At 43.3% G+C, this 17,817-nt stretch overlaps 1 protein-coding gene across 3 annotated transcripts in view; it reads left to right on the plus strand.

Moving 5' to 3' along the window:
* The window catches only part of ARID5B (AT-rich interaction domain 5B), a 176,588-nt gene that overhangs the window by 118,794 nt on the left and 39,977 nt on the right, over window positions 1-17,817 (plus strand). For 2 of the 3 annotated variants that reach the window (XM_027588076.2, XM_027588082.2), the window contains exon 5: window positions 14,249-14,361. In XM_027588076.2, coding sequence (XP_027443877.1) covers window positions 14,249-14,361 — 113 coding nt within the window. Of the gene's footprint in view, window positions 1-12,439; window positions 12,833-14,248; window positions 14,362-17,817 lie in introns of those variants that run through there. The other variant, XM_027588087.2, reaches the window with a different exon arrangement.

Raw genomic sequence — 17,817 nt, forward strand, 5'->3', positions numbered from 1 at the left:
TCTGCCATCTTATCTTCCCCTGGGAACTTAATTTCTCTTTTCTCTTTGGTGTCACTGACTTTTTCCCTGTTGAAGGTTCTCCGGGAGAGAGAGCATCTCTGTGGGTTGGAGGGTCTTGGCAAACCAGGTCAGATCCATAGATTCACAGACAGGGCAGATTTCTGTTAAGCATTTAAGTGATTGACAGGAGCTGGGCCTCAGAGTTACAGAGTGGAAATTAAAATGTGGGGGGGATACACTATTTCTCTTTATTAATTGTAATCGTGACCAATGGGAGGTGCTAGAGACAGGAAGGTGAGCCGCCAAGGGCAACCCAGCCCCCTTGCCCGCTGCAGAGGTGTTTATGTTCTCCGGTGGGATCAGCAGTTTAATAAATATTTATTAGACTCTTACTAAGTACCAGGCAGTGCTTTCAAAATATGGTACAGAGAGACTCACTTGTTCAGTAAATGTTTATTGAACACCTACTCTAACCAGGACCAGAGTCTGGTGAGGGAGAGAGACCTACAATTTCAATATGGGATGACAGCAGCTAGGATAGAAGCCTGCATGATGGAGAAGCTGAGGACAAAGAGTTTCCTCCTCCAGCTGGAGGTGAGGGAAATAAGGAAGCTTTCGAAGGGGGTGGGATGCCCAGTGTCAGTCTAGGAGAAAAAGTGAGAGTAGGGGCAGGAGGGAGGGACAAAGGTGGAAAAGGAAGGGTATTGTCAGAGGGAAGCCTGTGAGCATGGGCACGCAGGAATAAAGCCATGAGAGGTCTTGCGGCCTCTAAGGCATCGCTCCTGTTGGAAGATAGCGAGGCCACTCCAAAGTAAGGTCTGCGGTGGTCTGTTGTCCTGGCCCCCAGAGGTCCTCAATGCCCCTCATCCAAGGAAGGCCCCTTCATTTTTCAACACAGCCCAACGACAGCAAGCAGGTGGCACGCACTGATGCCAGTGCTGGACGGTCGCCCCATGGCGTCCCACGTGCTCGCCTCCTGGTCCCTCCCGTTCGGGCCCGAGCACTCTTCTCTGTGGTACACAGAAGATTCGGCCAGGAGGACCCACAGGCCGTGCGCTCCAAGGGAGCTTTCTTGGTTGTATGTTTTGGCATTTGAACACAGCGGGAATGTCCTTGTCAGCTCCCATTTGACTTTATTAATTGCAGTTCCTTGGAAAGTGTGTTTTAGTAATGCGGTCTTGGGATGACGGAGCCCGCCCCGCGGAGACCCGAGAGGAGGTATTCAGGGCCCATTGAAAAGCCATCTGCTGTTGATGCCATGCAACCAACAGACAGCAGTGTCTCTGGCAGCCCCGACACTAGCTGTGTGACTTCAGGCAGAACTGCAGACTCTCTGGGCCTCCCTTCTTTGGTGTGTCAAATAAGAGTTTGGACTAGTGGTATCTAAGGTTCTTCTTAAACTCTGGAATTCCAACATTTTCTAAGTTACTCAAATGAAGAATCCTGCTGTCCTAACACCTGTGGATTCACCAGCACCTAGCAGCGATCTGTGGTTCCAAATTCCTTTGAAAAGCCAAGAACCGCTTTTTGTACTCCATGCCTTGTAATGATTCTCTGGCTCTGTATTTGAGGAGGGGGTCGTCTGCACGAGCCCTCGAATCTCGATTTTCATTTTTTAAGATACAAAGGGAATCATTAAGCCTCTGAACGTTCCTAGAATATATGGCAGTATGGATCAAGTAACCCATTTTATGAGTCCTGTTGCAAGACGCTGTCACCTAGAAGCTCCGTATTGTTTCCAGGCCCCACCCCCCACCCCCACTTCCCCAAGCCCTGAGGCTGTGGTTAATAATGTCAAAAGAATGTTTTAAAATTGCTCTTCTGTTGATTCCAAAGAGAGCCCTCACGTGGCTAGAGTCCTGGGCTAGGAGTCAAATTCTAAATTTAATTCCAGCCTCTGTGAATGTCTTCGGTTCTCGCCTCCTTACCATTGATCGACGATTCAGTTTCCTCATCTGCAAAATAGGCATAAGATGCCTTGCTCCACAGAAGTGTTTGCAAACAGCTTCGTTGTACCCCAGGATTTGCTTTATATCGGGGCAGAATATAATTTTCCATTCCATAATAGGAACAAAACAAAAGCCCTTTTTGAGTGTGCACCTTGTGTAAATGCCCTGTGCTTAAATTCTGATCAGTCTCAGAGGTCAGCAAATCCCCACCCTCTTCTTTATTTTTTTTTTTTTAAGCTAAACAAGGCTAACTAGGGAATTCATTTTGGAATAAAAAGACATGAAAGAAAGGGTATTTCAGTTTGCACAATAGTACAAAGAAGAACAAGAATCATGTTTGCTAAAGAACTCACAGCTGTTTAATTTTATATTAAAATTACTTTAAGAACTTTGCTAATTCAGAGACAAAACCAAACAACTATTGTTGCAAAACTGAACTTCCACGTGTGAATGGAAAAGCCAAGATGAATCTGCCCCTAAACTCATTAAACTCAAATTTAAAAATACAGAGCATTTTTGTGAATGCAGGTTAGAGGAGCGGCTTTTATCTAAAGAGAAGGCACATGAAGAAGGAAATGGTACATTTGCGGTAATATGATGAAAAATAATTTATGTTCTCATGTACTTTGCCCCCAGCTTTTTCTTAAGCCGCTCAGTCTGTTTTAATACCAGGTTTGTTTGCTTTTTGGGGATGGGCCTGTCAGGCAGGATATTGTCGAAAGACGTACAGCAGAAATTTTAAATGGTGTTTTTAAAAATTAAAATTAAATACCAAATGGAGTAACCAATTATTAAATTTGGAGTTCAGATTTTTATAAAATTTTATTTCTAGAGGCTCTGAATGAATGGTGTACCTACACTTAGCTCTACACATTCCAAGTTTCCATATGTTGCCTATTGTCAGAAACAAATAAGCTGTTCCTTATTTTTTTTAAGTGATTTTCTTCCATATTAGGGAATTATTCAGACTTCTTTCCTTGGTTCCTATAATTCCAAACCAGTTGGAACATCAGTCTATTTTTGGTTATGAAGGAACTTTTAAAATGTGGACATGATTTTTTTTGAAGTTCCTAAATCTCATAAAAATCAGTTTGCTGCATATATAACAGTTATGGGAGTAAACATAGTGAAGTTATCATATGCCCGACAAAGTTCTAATTTCCATATTCCAGCCTCCCCCCACCCCAGGTCCTTCCCCTCTAATCCCACTCCGCATGGGAGGGCTGCTAAATGTAAATTCTGAAACCCATACAACAACATAAGTTTGTGATTTGTGACTGTGTCTGTCAAGGATGAATGTGCTTACCTGTATTCGATTAAACCCTGTTAGTTTCTGGGTTTGTATGGTCTGCCCACCACATCACATAGATTCACCACGAGAGGGCAACCAAGAGTTGACTTTCAAGCTAACAAAGCTAGAAAGGGTTTTAATATCAGCTAAGTGTTTTCACTTGCTAAGGATTTATTTCCCCGCCTTCCGATTGCCACATGCAGCCTCCAAGTTTCAACTAACAGCGAATAATAATCCAAATAAAGTTCTTCTGAAGGGAAATATAGACAGACTGGTGCAGACAAGAGCTTTTGCCCAAATAAGGATCCCTTTTTGGAGACCCCATGTGTTAGATAACCATCAACTGACAGTTGGTCATGAGTTAATAATGTTGGATGCTGAAATATGCATACCATGTTGCTATAAAAAAGTTTGGAGGACAAAGACAAATACTGGTAAAGTTAGGTATCAGAAACATACCAGAGGTGTGCAGACTGCTTCCCTGGCTGTAGGTGGAACCTGCCAAGTAATTTCATTTAAAAAAATGTTATAAGTACTACACAGTAGAATGTGTAATATTCACTGCACAATTTGCTGGTGTTGTAGGGATTTGCTCTTAATCTCTCTGCGTGTTACTGCCTTCAGTGCTATAGCAACTCCTGCCTTCTAAGAAAAGAAAATATTTCCTAAGCTTATTTCCATTGCTACCATTGCTGTTCTTTTTTTTTTTTTTTTTTTACAATGGGGACCCTAACAGGAGGGGTTGGGGAGGGTTTCCATAAAAGAATCCAGGTGGATGTGTGGCCCTTTGATTGGCCTGTTGTATTTGGAGGGCTGTTAACGTCTAGTTCTGTTTCCGTGTTGTTGCTGCCACGGGAATCAAAAGGTGAGGGGTAGAGGGAATAGGCTTTGATTTCAGCCACCGTGACCAGTGGGAGGCTGGTACATTGGGCCAGGTGGCCACGGAGCAGCTAGTGTCTTCTTGGAGTGACACCCCAATGGCCATTCGTGCTAAGAATGAATGCGGAAAGAATGTGTCTCCTCCTCTGCCCCCTAGAGTTCAACCCTTTTTGTTCTATCGACTTTTCGGGGCTTATCGGAGTGCTTTGTCTTCACTGAATAATCTCACTTTTCGTTGTATAGAACCGTGGGACTTGAAGCACCTTGGCAAAGCCAAGAAGGCCATGCCCTTGGGTGCCTTTAGGACTGACTGTATCTGATCTCTCTACTTACTTGCAAATGAAATCTCCAAAAAGGAAAACACACCCAGACCATGAATTTATTCAACAATTTGTGGTTAAGAAGCTTCTACCTTCCAACCAGCCAAAAATCATTCAAGGTCTGTTTTCTCTTACTCAGTTTGCAAATGGCTTACATTATACCCAACCCCTGTTGGTAACTAGAGAGAACACTTAGTAAAAATAATAATTAGACAGCCAGCCTCTTTTTCTCTGTCTCTTCTCCTCCTTCCCTCCAAGTGCCCTGTCAAGGCTTAACATTTGCTTTGACATCTTAGTTAAGGAAGTTAATGAAATAATATCTTCATTGGGGCCATTGAGTAACCTGGAGTCAATGATTACCAGATCTGAATTTTGCAAAGGAAATACCTCAGCTTTGGCAAAATTCTCAGAGACTAACATCGATGCGTGACTATCCTTACATATAACAGTAAATAAAATCCTAAATTTCAGTGACACTTTGAATCACCACTTTGCTGATGATTCTGGCTTCAGATGTTAATCTTGTTCTGTCTACTCTTTAACACATTTTCAAGGACCTATCTGTAATCATAACATTGAATTGTTGACTAAACCAGCAGCCCCCAAGAGAAAGATAATGCAAGCCACATGTAACTTACCATTTTCTAGCAACCGCATTTTAAAAGGTAAAAAGAAACAGGTAGAATTAATTTTAATAAAGTGTTTTACTTAATCCAGTATATTCAAAATATCACTTCAATATGGAATCAATATAAAATGTTATTAATGAGCTATTTTACATTTTGTATCTTGTCCTGGAAATCCAGTGTGTACTTTATGCTTATGGCACATCTTAGTATGGTACCAAATTTCAAGTGCTCAGTAGCCCCACGTGGATAGTGGTGACCATGTGAGACAGAGCCCCTCTCAACGGTCATAGAAACGTTTTATCTTACACTGAAAAAAATGGGAGGGAGTTCTAACCTCTTCTGTGTATTCTCTTTGTTCATCTGATGACTGTCTGTCCACATTTCTCCACAATGTGACATACACTCAGTCCCACTACCCAAGCACTCTAGCTTGCCCTGCCTCCTCACACACAACCCATTCTGGACCCTCGCTCCACTCGGCTTCAACACATTTTCCAGTATAGTGGCTCCTATGTAGCCACAAGCAAATGAAGCTCAGACATGGTGCTGGTAGCTCACGGAAGAGAAAAGGGCTGGGCGGCCTTTACCTGAGCAAAGAAAAATGTCTGAGAGCTTCAGACAAACAAGAATAGCCATCTTTTTACTTTTAAGTAAGAGACTTGTCCAACTTCTTCAATTATTCTTTCTGAAAGGTAGAAAAGCATAAAGAGTGTGAAAAAATCCCTTTTAAGTATAAATTCCTTTTGGGATCTCTTAAAAAAGAGATTGGAAGCTTATTACTTGATGACCTTTTACTTTTTCTTGTATGTACGTGTTTGAAAAACTGAAATTTCTCTCATAACATATTAGTTCAAGTCTGTAAGAAGTTAAACACCTCTATGTTAATACACACACTCACACACACACACACACACACACACACACACACACACACAAATGTCTCTTTTACTTTTTCCAAGTAGGGAATGTTTTCTTTAGAGATGTAGCAAATCAATTATCCTCAATGTTGAAAATGGAATATCTCATTTCCAAACCTGGAGAAATGGCTGAACAAGAATGTTCTGTTTATATGAGTTTAAAAACTGTTCTGATATTTGCTGCTCCTTGCAAGGCTGTTCAGCACAAAAAATGTTAACTTTCACTTCTGTGCTGTCCTGTTCAATAGTAACACCACAGAACACATCAATCATGGACTAGATGAGCAGGATTTTTGATTGTAACAAAAAGAAAAAAAGAGAGGCAAAAATCTTCTGTGTTTAAGAGGTCCTATCTTTATAAACTTCATAAATTAGAGACATCAAAATGTCCTTAAAAAGCATTTTCAGACTGGATCCTTAAAATAGCCTAAATTTAAAAAAAAAAAACCAAGTATCTTAAATTAATATTCTGTTCTTATTCCAGACAATCATACCAAGAGAGACTAAATCTGTGTTTATTGAATAGTTTTCAAAAAATGGAAACACAAGTTATTTCAAAATCTTAAGAAGAACTACACAGTAAACATTGAAACAATGCACTTAATCTAATTGTTAATAGCTTTCACGCAGTTTTTTTCCTCAACGTCCAGCATGATCTTCTCCCCTAAGAGTGGAGCCTGAGCCCCAGGGCCTGAAAATGGACCCTGGGTACCTGGCATCCAGTGAGAAGAATAGCAGGAGAAATGAGTTGCCGGGTAGAAGGTTGAGCCCCTATGGCATTTTGAAAAAGACCATTTTTGGTTTTGCTGGGTTTGCAACTTCATGACAAGACCTTGCGGCTGGGGAAGGAAATCTGACCCTTTATTTGCAGCGGTAACACGTGGACCAAACGGCCACCCGTATGTAGTCTGTGCACCAAGCTAAGTCCTCAGGTATCCACTCCGCCCTGATGTTTCTTTACAGAATTGTAAAATTTGGACTTTTAAGGCAAAAGCGTCTTCCACCGGCTCCTGATGCCATGGTACGGACACCTCATCACCTCAAAGACAAGTAAGCATTTGTGAAAGAGCTGTGGGCCACCACTTCGGTCCCTTTCAGGGATCCTGAAGGGGACCTTTCCCTGAGAATGGGTCCCCTGATGGATATGTGAGTAACCAGGACAAACCAAAGGGAAGCTGAGGGTTTGAAAGTTCGGGCACGGATTTCAATCTCCTTCCCTATTTCCAGAATTCTCTCCTTAGAGAGTCAGTCTCCTGAAAACCCAGACTCTCCTCACTCTGCACCTAGATTTAGTGCCCAGATTTTCCCCTCATTCTCTAAATGGCAGTGAAAAGTGTCCCTAATCCCTTTCTTCTTTGCCAGCGCCCTTGTAGACAAGCCTGTTATACACTTCTAGAACATTTCTGCATTCCTTTGGAATTCACTACATTGTTTCGGAATAATATATAGATAACATTTGGTCATTTAAATTTCTCTCCCTCCTCAAGACACAGAGGGGAAATAAAGAGAAATCTGCCTGTCACTGCTGGTAAAACCTGATTAAAAAAAAGGTTTGCATGTGTTTTAATGGCAAGAACGCGTGGAGTCACATGCTTTCAAACCAATTAGCAATACAGATGAGCTAGCAAATCGAGTTCCATTTATAGGGTGGGGGAAGGGGAGAAGTCAAATTATCTGTGTTTTTAAGTGTTTCTGAGAAATGAAGACCTCTGGGGGCAGAGAGAAGGCGGGTCAGGAAATAGCTATGCAAATCACATGCCTATGAAATTACTAAAACTTTGATCAGGAGCATTAACAATTGCTCCAGCATTCACAAGTATGAAACAAAGAGTGAGTAAGACTGGACCTGTTTTGGAAGGGATTACAAGAGTGTTTACTTACATGGTTTGTTGAGCAGTCAATGAAGTCCACGGCTGTTTTGGACTTAAGCTGCCCGGGCAGTCCAGGTATGACAGACGCACTAAGACATTCCACTCTCATTAGTGACTCGTGGGGATCTCAGCGATGCTGACAAACAGCCAAAGTGGCTGGACCTCGTGTAAAGCCTGCTTCATTTTTTCCCCCCCCTGCCCTCTTTCTAACCACACAACTGCTCACCCTGCACAGGAGGTGGGAGGGAACCTGGGTTCTGGGAGAGTGTAGTTCATTGGAAATGCTAAATTGTGGTTATGGGCATGGTGGTCCACACAGCACCAGGGGAGAGCTGGGGGCTAAGGCCAACATGGACACTCATGGTGGCCACGACATCCAGGGTGGCGGGCAGTGTGATGGGTGCTCTGGGGCACACACGATGGTCAACGCTCAGGGCAGCCAAGAGTGAGGGCATTTTGCGGCTGGCTCAGGCCTCGGTTCATGCCTCTGAACTATTCTCCTTCATGCCTTGATTTGAGAAAAAAAAAATTACCCTGGAAAAGGGAACCGTCAGAACAATTGTGGAGAATGATAACACTCTTGCAGTGGCTTTTGTTTGTTGTTTGCCTTACCTCCTGCCTCTGGCTGTCAAGTCAGCATTTAACGTTGGAACGGCCCACAAGATGGAGTCGGGTGCGTTGATGGCCCCGGGGGCTCGTGTCTCAGACAACACAGTTGCCTCCCAAACATTCCTGTTGGGTGTAGAAGGTTGTTTATGGGAAAACAGAATAAAAGTAAACTTGAAAAGCGTTAAGTCTGTGTGTCCTGAATGCTTTGCGCATTCACAGAAAGATTCAACCAGTTAACAGACTTTGAGCACTGCCGGCGGCCGCTGCCGCTTCCTGACACCGCCCTCTTAGGTGTGGAGTAGTGAGTGTAGGGAAGATAGCTGCGGATTTGAAATACACATTTTAGGGAATCATTTTATGAATTTTTAAAATAAAAATGTTGACTTTAAGTTAAAGCCAAAATGAGGGCTGAGAGCTTCTGTTTTTCTTTTTTCCCAAGTATTTGAAAACTGAAATTCTGTAAGAGATTATCTGTGAAATGCCTTTCTTTTATTACACCCATAAATTTCAGGAGTGGCTTTGATCAAGCCTTCTTCCATGCTTGGTTACTAGATCTTTTACTCATACATTAATAACTTTAAAAACACTCATCCTATTTTTGTTCTAGTGAAAGAGGAAGTTTCTAAATAGTCAAAAGGGAAACATTGAAAATAGAACACAGTAAATGATAACTAAATTAGGGTATTTTTTTTCCAGCAAGAGCAATGCTCCATGCTGAAACTTGCCAGAGTATTTTAAGATTATTGTCTATAAAGAAAATAGATCAGAGAATTGAGATCCTCAGAGGAAAGGCCTTACAGAAATGCAAAGTATTATCAGAAATGCGTACTATACAAGGAACGATGTTTGTCAGTCCCTAATACATCAGTCAGGGGAGTTTAGTTTTCTGGCTTGTGTTTAGTGTTTAAAACACACACATACACACACACATGCATGCACGCACGCACAACTTGCAAATCAAGTGAGTTAACGCTCTGCCAACTTCCTCTAGATATTGACCCTGGGGGTCAAACTCTTAGGAAAATGAAGCCTGGTTTTCCATCCCCCTAATCGCAGTCCCCACCAACAAGCAAGTCCTATCTCTAAGTGGAAGCTCACAAAGAATTTCTCGAGAGAATATGGAGCTGCTTTGGCAACAAAATCCTCTCTGCAAAATGAGAAGAAAGAGTTGTTAACTGATGAGTCAATCCCGCTTTTATAGCAGTTTATCTTCGTGGTATTTCCAAGAGCATAAATGTTATAAAAAAAGAGAGACGGTCATGACAGGAAGAACACAGTAGAAAAAAACAGGAACGTTTAAGCCAAAAGCAATTTACTTTGCCAGTAACTGGTTACATTTCCTTTGTTTTATTATTATTATTTCAAGAGCTGGGGTTGAGCCGAAAGTTTCCCACACCTGCGCTGCCTTGACACATAACTTGTCAGAACCCATAGTGAAGGGAATATATAAATGAATGCCTGAAAACTCTGAGTTTCTAGACGCTTTAAGAAAAGAAACAAACCCAAAAACCTTGTTTTGCTTATGTTGCCTAAAAAAAAAAAAAAAAAAAAAAAAAAACCTCTATTTTATTAATGTTTGACAGAGTTAAGAAAAGGAAAAAACAAAACACACAGGTCAGATGTCAAAGTAGCCCGGAGCACTGGCGGTCACTGATGCTCCTGGGATTACCGCCGATGGAAATAGTAGTGACTTCACAGAGGTGCGTACTTGTTAATTTCATGACGCTGAGTAAGAGGAACAGATGGGCACTCAGAGAGGAAAGATTTTTTAAAAACCACAGAGATCTTTCACTGTTTAGGCAGAAGAATCAGTGGCCCACTGCAAAGGGGGAATGTGCACGGCGCTCTAAGTTTTATTAGACCTGTGTGGCTTTAGTGGAAGCCTTTTACCTGCTGCTGAGTCAGGTCGATGGGGACCCTGCTCCATGTCAGGTCTGTAGGATGCCGTTGGCTGCCTGAGATGGACTCTAGCACCCTTGTGCTATGTGGTGTTTGGGGGAAGCTCCCTGGTGCCCGCAAGCCCAAGTTAATCATATAAATATCTCATTATGAGACAGAATGAGGGCCAGTGTCTGTCTGTCAGAAGTTACTTAAAACAGGGACTCTGGATAAAGTCCAGCGGCCTGGGTTGGAATCCTTCTGCTACCTGTAACCAGTTGCATGACCTAAGGCAAGTAATTTCATCTCTGTCTCAGTTTCCTGGTCTGGAAAATGGGGATAATAATCTCAACTTCCTGTTGGTTTGCTGCGAGTTTTAAAATAGTTATTGTATGCAGAGTGCTGACTGGCACAGAGAAAGTGCTCAGTAAATAGCAGCTATTATTATTATTCGTGTGTAATATTGAAAACATTCATGTAAAGAGCGTTGACTGAACTCCGTGAATGAGCCAGGCCAGAGCTGGGCTGTGGATTATATACACATGTAAAAGTCACCGTGCATTTATTGCTTCACACATTTTTTTTTTTTGGTAGTGGAACTGACTCGAGCCAGTTGTGTTCTCAACAAGCATGCTGCCAGCTTCCCACACCCCTGACCACCACCACACCATAAAGCATTTGTTTTCACTCACCCGCCTGGCAAATGATTTGTTCTCTTGACTCTGTAAGAACAAAAAGTAGCCTGGGAACCAGAATTTTTACTCCCCCGCAAAAAGCCAGCCCCTCAATCCCAAAGCTTTGCCTGGGGTCTTACAGATCCCAGAGGTTTCAGATTGTATTATGGGGGCTACCCACGCCCCCTAGTCCTGCAGGCTCCATTCTCCCTGGGACTTTGAACATCTGCTCTTCAGGGCACTGGGACATTGGAGACAAGAAGATCACAGTCCTTCCGAGTGCCAGACACAAAGGCTTAATGGTCATCAGGAACCAAGGGCCTTAGGTTTTTTGTCTCAATTCTCAGAGCAAACTTGGAAGTCGCTGGGTTACGTTCCCAGAGCTCAAGTGTAAATAGAGAAGGTGAAGGCAGTTTTACAGGTGCCCGGTGTGACAGGTACACACAGGGGCAGGTTGGCGGGCTTGGCTCGTGAAGACTTGAAGGAGGTACATGTGGGCATCTTTAGTTTCATCCGTCACTTATTCATTCACCAGGCTGATATCATGTAATGCCATCTCCTGGGTGTGTGCTGGGCAGGTGACAGATGAATCCCACATGGTCCTGCCCTGAAGTACCCTCCAACTGAGGATAATAATAACCCATCAACCACAGCTAAAGTACCACGAAGACCGTGGTACCTTCCAGAAGAGAAAGCCAGGAAAGGAGGGCAGAGGAGAAATGAGAAGAGAGGTACCTGAGTCTGAGGCTTGAGCCATTGGTGGGATTTGCCTAGCCTACCTGAAATGTCAGCGACTTGCCTCATTAGGAACAAAAGGCTTTTTTCTCTTGATCAGGTCCCATTTAGAGTTTAAGTTTGCGTGACCAGAATATTAGGTGCTAGCCTGTTCTAAATTTAAAATTCTCAGAATCTGCTGGGGAAGGGCATGTCCTTCTCTGGGTTCTGAAAACAGCTCAAAGAATGGAGAAAATAGACCCGATTTGAGGATGACCTATTGTCGGTTCCCGGAACCTTTGCCTGTATTTAAAACAGCCTGTTCAGTACAAGTTCTATCTAAAAGGCCTTTGGGATTTGAAAGCTTTCTGGAAAGAAATGCTTTTAGGTTTAAGTGTTTTTTTGCCAAAATGTGAGGAAGGAGAGATCATAGTTAACAAGTCTGAGAACAGAGGCGATACTGTTTTGTTTCTTTTTCGTGAAATGTCTCAGACCTACCCCATGTCAGGCTCCCTTTCTGTCAGCTTTCTGCTCAGCTATTATTTTGATAAGGGACATGAAAGTACATCCTTCCCTCACGCTCATTAAAGTCTTAGCACTTGGGTCCGTGGTGGAAACACTTCTGTGCTACCCCGAGTCTTCAAACCAAAATAGTCCACGCCCTGGCTCCAGGCTGAAGCCCGGGTCAGTTCATGGAAGGTGGTGGCATGAGACTGTGACAGAGGAGAAGGAGGTCTGGATCCACAAAACAGGCCCGATGAAATCACCAACCCCGCGCAGGGGGGGGGCCGGGGGGAGGGGAGCAGAGCCCTCCCTGCCAGTCTGGCAACTCCGGCAAAGTCCTCAGAGCTCATCCCACACACTCCGTGCTAGTCACTGCTGTGTGTTTACGTGAGTAATGGAGCTGCCGGGGGAGGGGAGTTGTAAGCAGAGCGCGGAGCCTGGCAGCTCGCATTCACATTCGCGTTCGCGTTCGCGTTGGGAGGGAAGCTGACATCCACACCAAGTCAAGACTTCCAGGGACGGGGCCGGGAAGGAGTCACATGCTGTAGCTTTCATGAGCACAGACATCCTCAGGCAGATGTTTGTCGACTGGAATGGGTAATCGCTACTTTCTCTTTGCTTGATGTTTGTCTGTGAGTTTGTTTACCTGTGGTAATTCCAGGCTGGCTTTGGGGGATGGACTTCTGGACGCTCCTCTGGGGAGGGGGGGGGAAGGAGAGGAGAACGGGTTTAGGAGGGGGAGCCTGAGCCCCCCAAGCCACTTTTTAAACTTTTGCCGGACTGTAAAGGAGCTAGCTCTGCTTTCCTGAGCTTTCCCAACAGCAGAGCTGTTATCCACAGTAGAAAAATCAAATGAGTGGGACTCGTTATGTGGATGAGATGAGTACAATATCAAATGTCCTAAAACCCCTGGTTAACTGTGTGATGTCAGGAAGTTGAACAACAATTAACAGCGTTCTAGTTGTTCAGAATTGGTGCTGTCATCATCCTACCTTAAAGCAATAAAAAAAAAGTGTGGGTGCCTCGAAAGGGCTGGAAGAAAACTGCTTGGGGGATAATTCATTTGTTTGGAATTGTTCAAGGGCTGCTCGGTTAGTGGTTTGTTTTAATTTTGCTCGGCTTGGGTGACTGATGGAGCTTAATGTGAAAGCTGATGCTGGACAGTTGGAGCACGAGATAAATAGCAGCCCTCTTTTTGCTGCTTTCTCTGTGGATCTTAAAGGGATTCGAGCTCAACATCAAGGATGAAATGGAACTTTGATTTGCATCTTGTCTGTGGCTTTAAAAAAGTATAATCTTCACGGAATCAGGCCAACCTCAGTGTGATCTTTGCAAGTTATTTTAAATAACCCTCGAGATCTTCATAAAAACTCTCTTGAAAAGGAAAAGAGAGCATGCTGATTTGAATGTAGCTGCCAGATTTGCTGCGATTTAAAACATGCTGGTCGCAATATTATTAGTAAATACCTGTAAGAATATCTTTCCGATTGTTATGATGAATGTTCTTTCTGTTCTCTCTCTCTACTTATTTGTATCCAATCAGCTTATTTGGATCATGATTTCAGAAAACACTCATGTCTCCACTTTTGAGGCGAGAGGCTTTCAAATGCTACATTACTATGATACTGTAATGGGCTGGCATATCACCTAGGTTTCTGAAAACCAGATACAAAACAAAAGGAATCATCTCAGAGCCTGGCTTAGAGTTGTCCTTCAGCTCAACATGTTTCTTTTCTAACAGTAGGGAAGTGCATTTTCCTGATCATTGTCCTTGAGAGCCGAGAGCTTCATTTTATTTATACTAATTAGACACGTTAGCTTTGGGAAGAACTGTAGAGTCTACCAAGACGCAGCCCTTCAGAGAAGGGGGCATAACGTGAGGGTTGGCTTCCACACATGGGTGCGCTCCTCCGAACAGGTTAGAGGGCACCACTCTGTTAACATTCTTGGTCTTTAATAAGGAAACCCATGCAAATGAAAGTGTACATCAGTTTGTTCTTCGTTTGTTTTCAGCGCCAAATCTTAAAGGCAGACCACGCAAAAAGAAACCATGCCCACAGAGAAGAGATTCGTTCAGTGGTGTTAAAGATTCCAACAACAACTCCGATGGCAAGGCTGTGGCCAAGGTACGGTCATTCGCTCCCTGCTCTCTATTTGGTTGCCTCTTTTTATTTTTCCTTTTTCTCTTTATCTCTCTGCTCTTGTGTCTTGGTGGCAGTTTTCAATTCAGAATCTGGCTTCGGTATTCAGAGCTCTCTGTATCAGTTCCCTCCCCTGGGTGGTTGGGGGAGGGGGAGCGCAGGCATTTTGATTAGTCAACAGAAAGGCTTCCCACCTCCCAGTCTGGCCTGTTGGGTAAAGGACAGATGATTAAGTGCCCACGTCATTGAAGCTGAGGATTTCATAGAAGGTGACACAATGACATAGTTTACTCTGCTTGTATCAAAAATAGACCAAGCTGAACCATCCTGTTTCTGAACGTGTTCATCTAAATATGTTGCAGAGATTAACAGAGGATGAAATTAGAAATAGCTAGAATTACGTTTTTTAGTTATATTTTTTCAAAGTCACCTCTCATTTACCTTAGAGTAAAACTGAGGCTATTTACCTGTACGGAAAAATAGTTACAGGGATACAGGTGCCCATATAGGCATTTGTATCTTCTTGAAGATCTCTATTAACACAGAATGAAAATCCAAATTCTAAACTATTTTTCGGGCCCGGGCCAATTTTGCCCAAGCATTCCTTGGAGTCTTGAAAGTGCATGCCTGAGGTATTTAGCACCACGAAGGGTGAAGTGTCACTTTATATTTTTAGACTTACCTTTTTGACTTTTGTGAGGTTGGTCAGATTTGCACGGTTCTGTTTATTGGGTCTTTGCGCTTAGGTGTTGATTCTGTGCCAAAGACAGCAATAACCCCCTTAGGACTGGAATTGAAGACCAGATTTCAACTGATACTATGTTTCCAGATCCAGGAAGTAAGCTTATGAAAATGGGAGCATTTTCACTAGTGGTGAATTTGGAAGATTCTGATGTAGGAAAATATGAATTTGGTTCTGTGTTGACAGTCTACTGTTACTCTGCTCTGTATACCACTCCTCTTCCCAGTTTAATGAAGCCAACCCTAGACAGTCACAGTTTACAAGTCTTACTTTCAGCCGATGATTGTTTAATCAGGAAGTTCTGAGGACTTTTTGGTTAGGACTTCTTCATGCTTCCAAGAATGCAAAGGGTTAAAACACAGAGATCAACCAGTAGAAATGTGTATTTTCTGGCTATACACAGATCTGCTTTCCTAAAGTTACTTTTGTCCTGCTCTTTTCACCTTCTGCAAATGAGTGCACATGGGTACCAAGAATGACATTTTCTAGTAATTTGAACATCTCAGCCCTAGAACTACCTCTCAGCTTCCGTGGTCTCAAAGAATGTCAGCAGGAACAGTTTATTCCCTGTGATGTGGTTTGCAATACTGTAGAACGGACCGAGAAGGTTTTAGGATCTTAGCCTTCAGCGGAGCTTGCACTGCTGGTGTCTTATGTTGGCACCCTGCCCCATACCTCCAAGGTGACATCATGTGTTTACCCCAGTATGTTCCGTACCTGAGCCCAGCAGGATGAAGCTCCTTCCCATGTCATTTGGAGTTACTAATGAAGTATGCCTCTGGGAATTTTACAAAACATCAATTCGTATGAGCGAATTGATCTGAAAGACCAGCACCTCCAATATTTCTCACCAGGGAAGGCTGCTCAAGACTCACAGTAGGACCCACAAAACTGAAGAGAACAGGAGCCTGTTCTGTATTTGATGTTCACTGACTTCTTAGGAGGGATCGTAGTCAAACCTGGGTTTTCTGAGGGACCGTTTCCACACCCCTCCCACCAACGCTGCTGTTCAGAATCTTTACAAGGAGGTGGATCACCCTTCCATTGTTGGTTTCAGTGGTGAGTGGATGAGGCACCGGCCGCAGTCAGCCCCCAGGCACTGGTCTAAAGACCTAGCTCTTCTCAGAGTCTTGGATTACAGTTCTGCCTTGGCTGCTTCCAACAGGTCTGGCAAGACCACTTCAACTAAAAGAAAGAGACTAGTAGATAAAAAAAGTATGGCGGGCTGGTGTGTTGACACCAGCAGACTGATGGAAGGTCTCTACGGAATGAACAGGCCACCTCTGGGACCAGGATAACCACTAGAAAGGCATTTATGTCTTAAAGGGGTCTTTTCTCATGAAACACTGTGGTAGAGATTACAAGCTTGTGACCATCTGATCACTTGCTGACCTGGAAGCAATATTTCAAGTAACAGTTTGGCTTTATGACCAAGACCTGTGTGACTGTGTCTTGCAAAAGTGTCTCAAACAGACTATTTCTAACCATGGATATATACCAGCTCCACACAGCAAAGCTCTCTAGCATGAGAACCTCCTGGATTTGTGGTCTGCATGGCTGGAAGAGCAGTTCGAGTAATTTGTCTGTTGCCATCAAAAGGTTGCACTCTCTCAATGTGAACGTAAAAGCCAGCTTTGTAAGACTCTGTTTGTTAGGGACAGAGGATCCCGTGACAGCAAAAGTCACCCGGGGAAGAGGCTATCAGTTCTCCGAAGATGTCTTGAAAGTGTCCAACCAAATCCTGCTATTTCCCTGGGATCATCTTATGCAGCAGATGTGGGTCCAAGCCCATTCATATGGTGATCTGTACGAGAAAAATCTTCTCGGTCCAGGCCTCTAATGGAAGGCCTCCACAGATAGAAGGCAAATGACTTTTCACATTCTGTAAGCACTTTCGAAAGGCCAGAAGTATATTACAGGTGGTTTATATTCTAAAAGGAACAAAAAAAGGGAAACCATGGTGTGGTATGCCATATGTTCTTTCACTTAAATCACAAACATCCCTTTGATATTTCACAAATGTGATACTTTCGTTATTTTCACTATGTTTCATCCAGTTTGGTTCTCAGAACCACCCCCAGGAATTATCCTTCCTGCTTCACTGGGAAGAAGATGAGGGTCTCCCAGCAAGTTAGTGAGCACATCAAAATTAGACTATAGCTTCTTCTTTCTTGCTGGTTCATCACATCTTGCTGCCAGTCCAGTGAAAGGATGTGGTTAATATCAAATAGGTGGTGGTTCATTGAAAACATTAAATGTGGATTCTTTAATTAGCACTTCCTCAATCACTTTAGAAACCCCAAAGCTCTTAGTGAACTCAACAAGTAGAAGGTGTTCAGGTTGGGAAAAACAGATCTCGTAATTAACTGTCACCATCAAAAGGTTGGTCTTTCTCAAGGTCAACATGAAGACCAGCTCCTGTTTCAAATTGCAGGGGATTAAAATGAGAATATTTGGGGTAAATGTGAGAATATGTAGAAAGGAACTTGGCTAGGTCCTACCCAGAAACAGAGTAATAGCCTGAAGGGCTTCTTTATGTTAACTGAAGAAATGGTATGGAGCTAGCCCGAGAAACGAAACCGCTGCTCACTTCTTACAAAGCCTTTGCGTGTCCCCACCCCCCGCCCCCGAGAGGAGAAACCTGCTGGCTCACCCACTGGGGTTCAGGATGGAGTTCAGTGGGCGGCAGCCTGGCTTTC

This window comes from Zalophus californianus, chromosome 15, assembly GCF_009762305.2.
Source record: "Zalophus californianus isolate mZalCal1 chromosome 15, mZalCal1.pri.v2, whole genome shotgun sequence".
NCBI lineage: Eukaryota > Metazoa > Chordata > Mammalia > Carnivora > Otariidae > Zalophus > Zalophus californianus.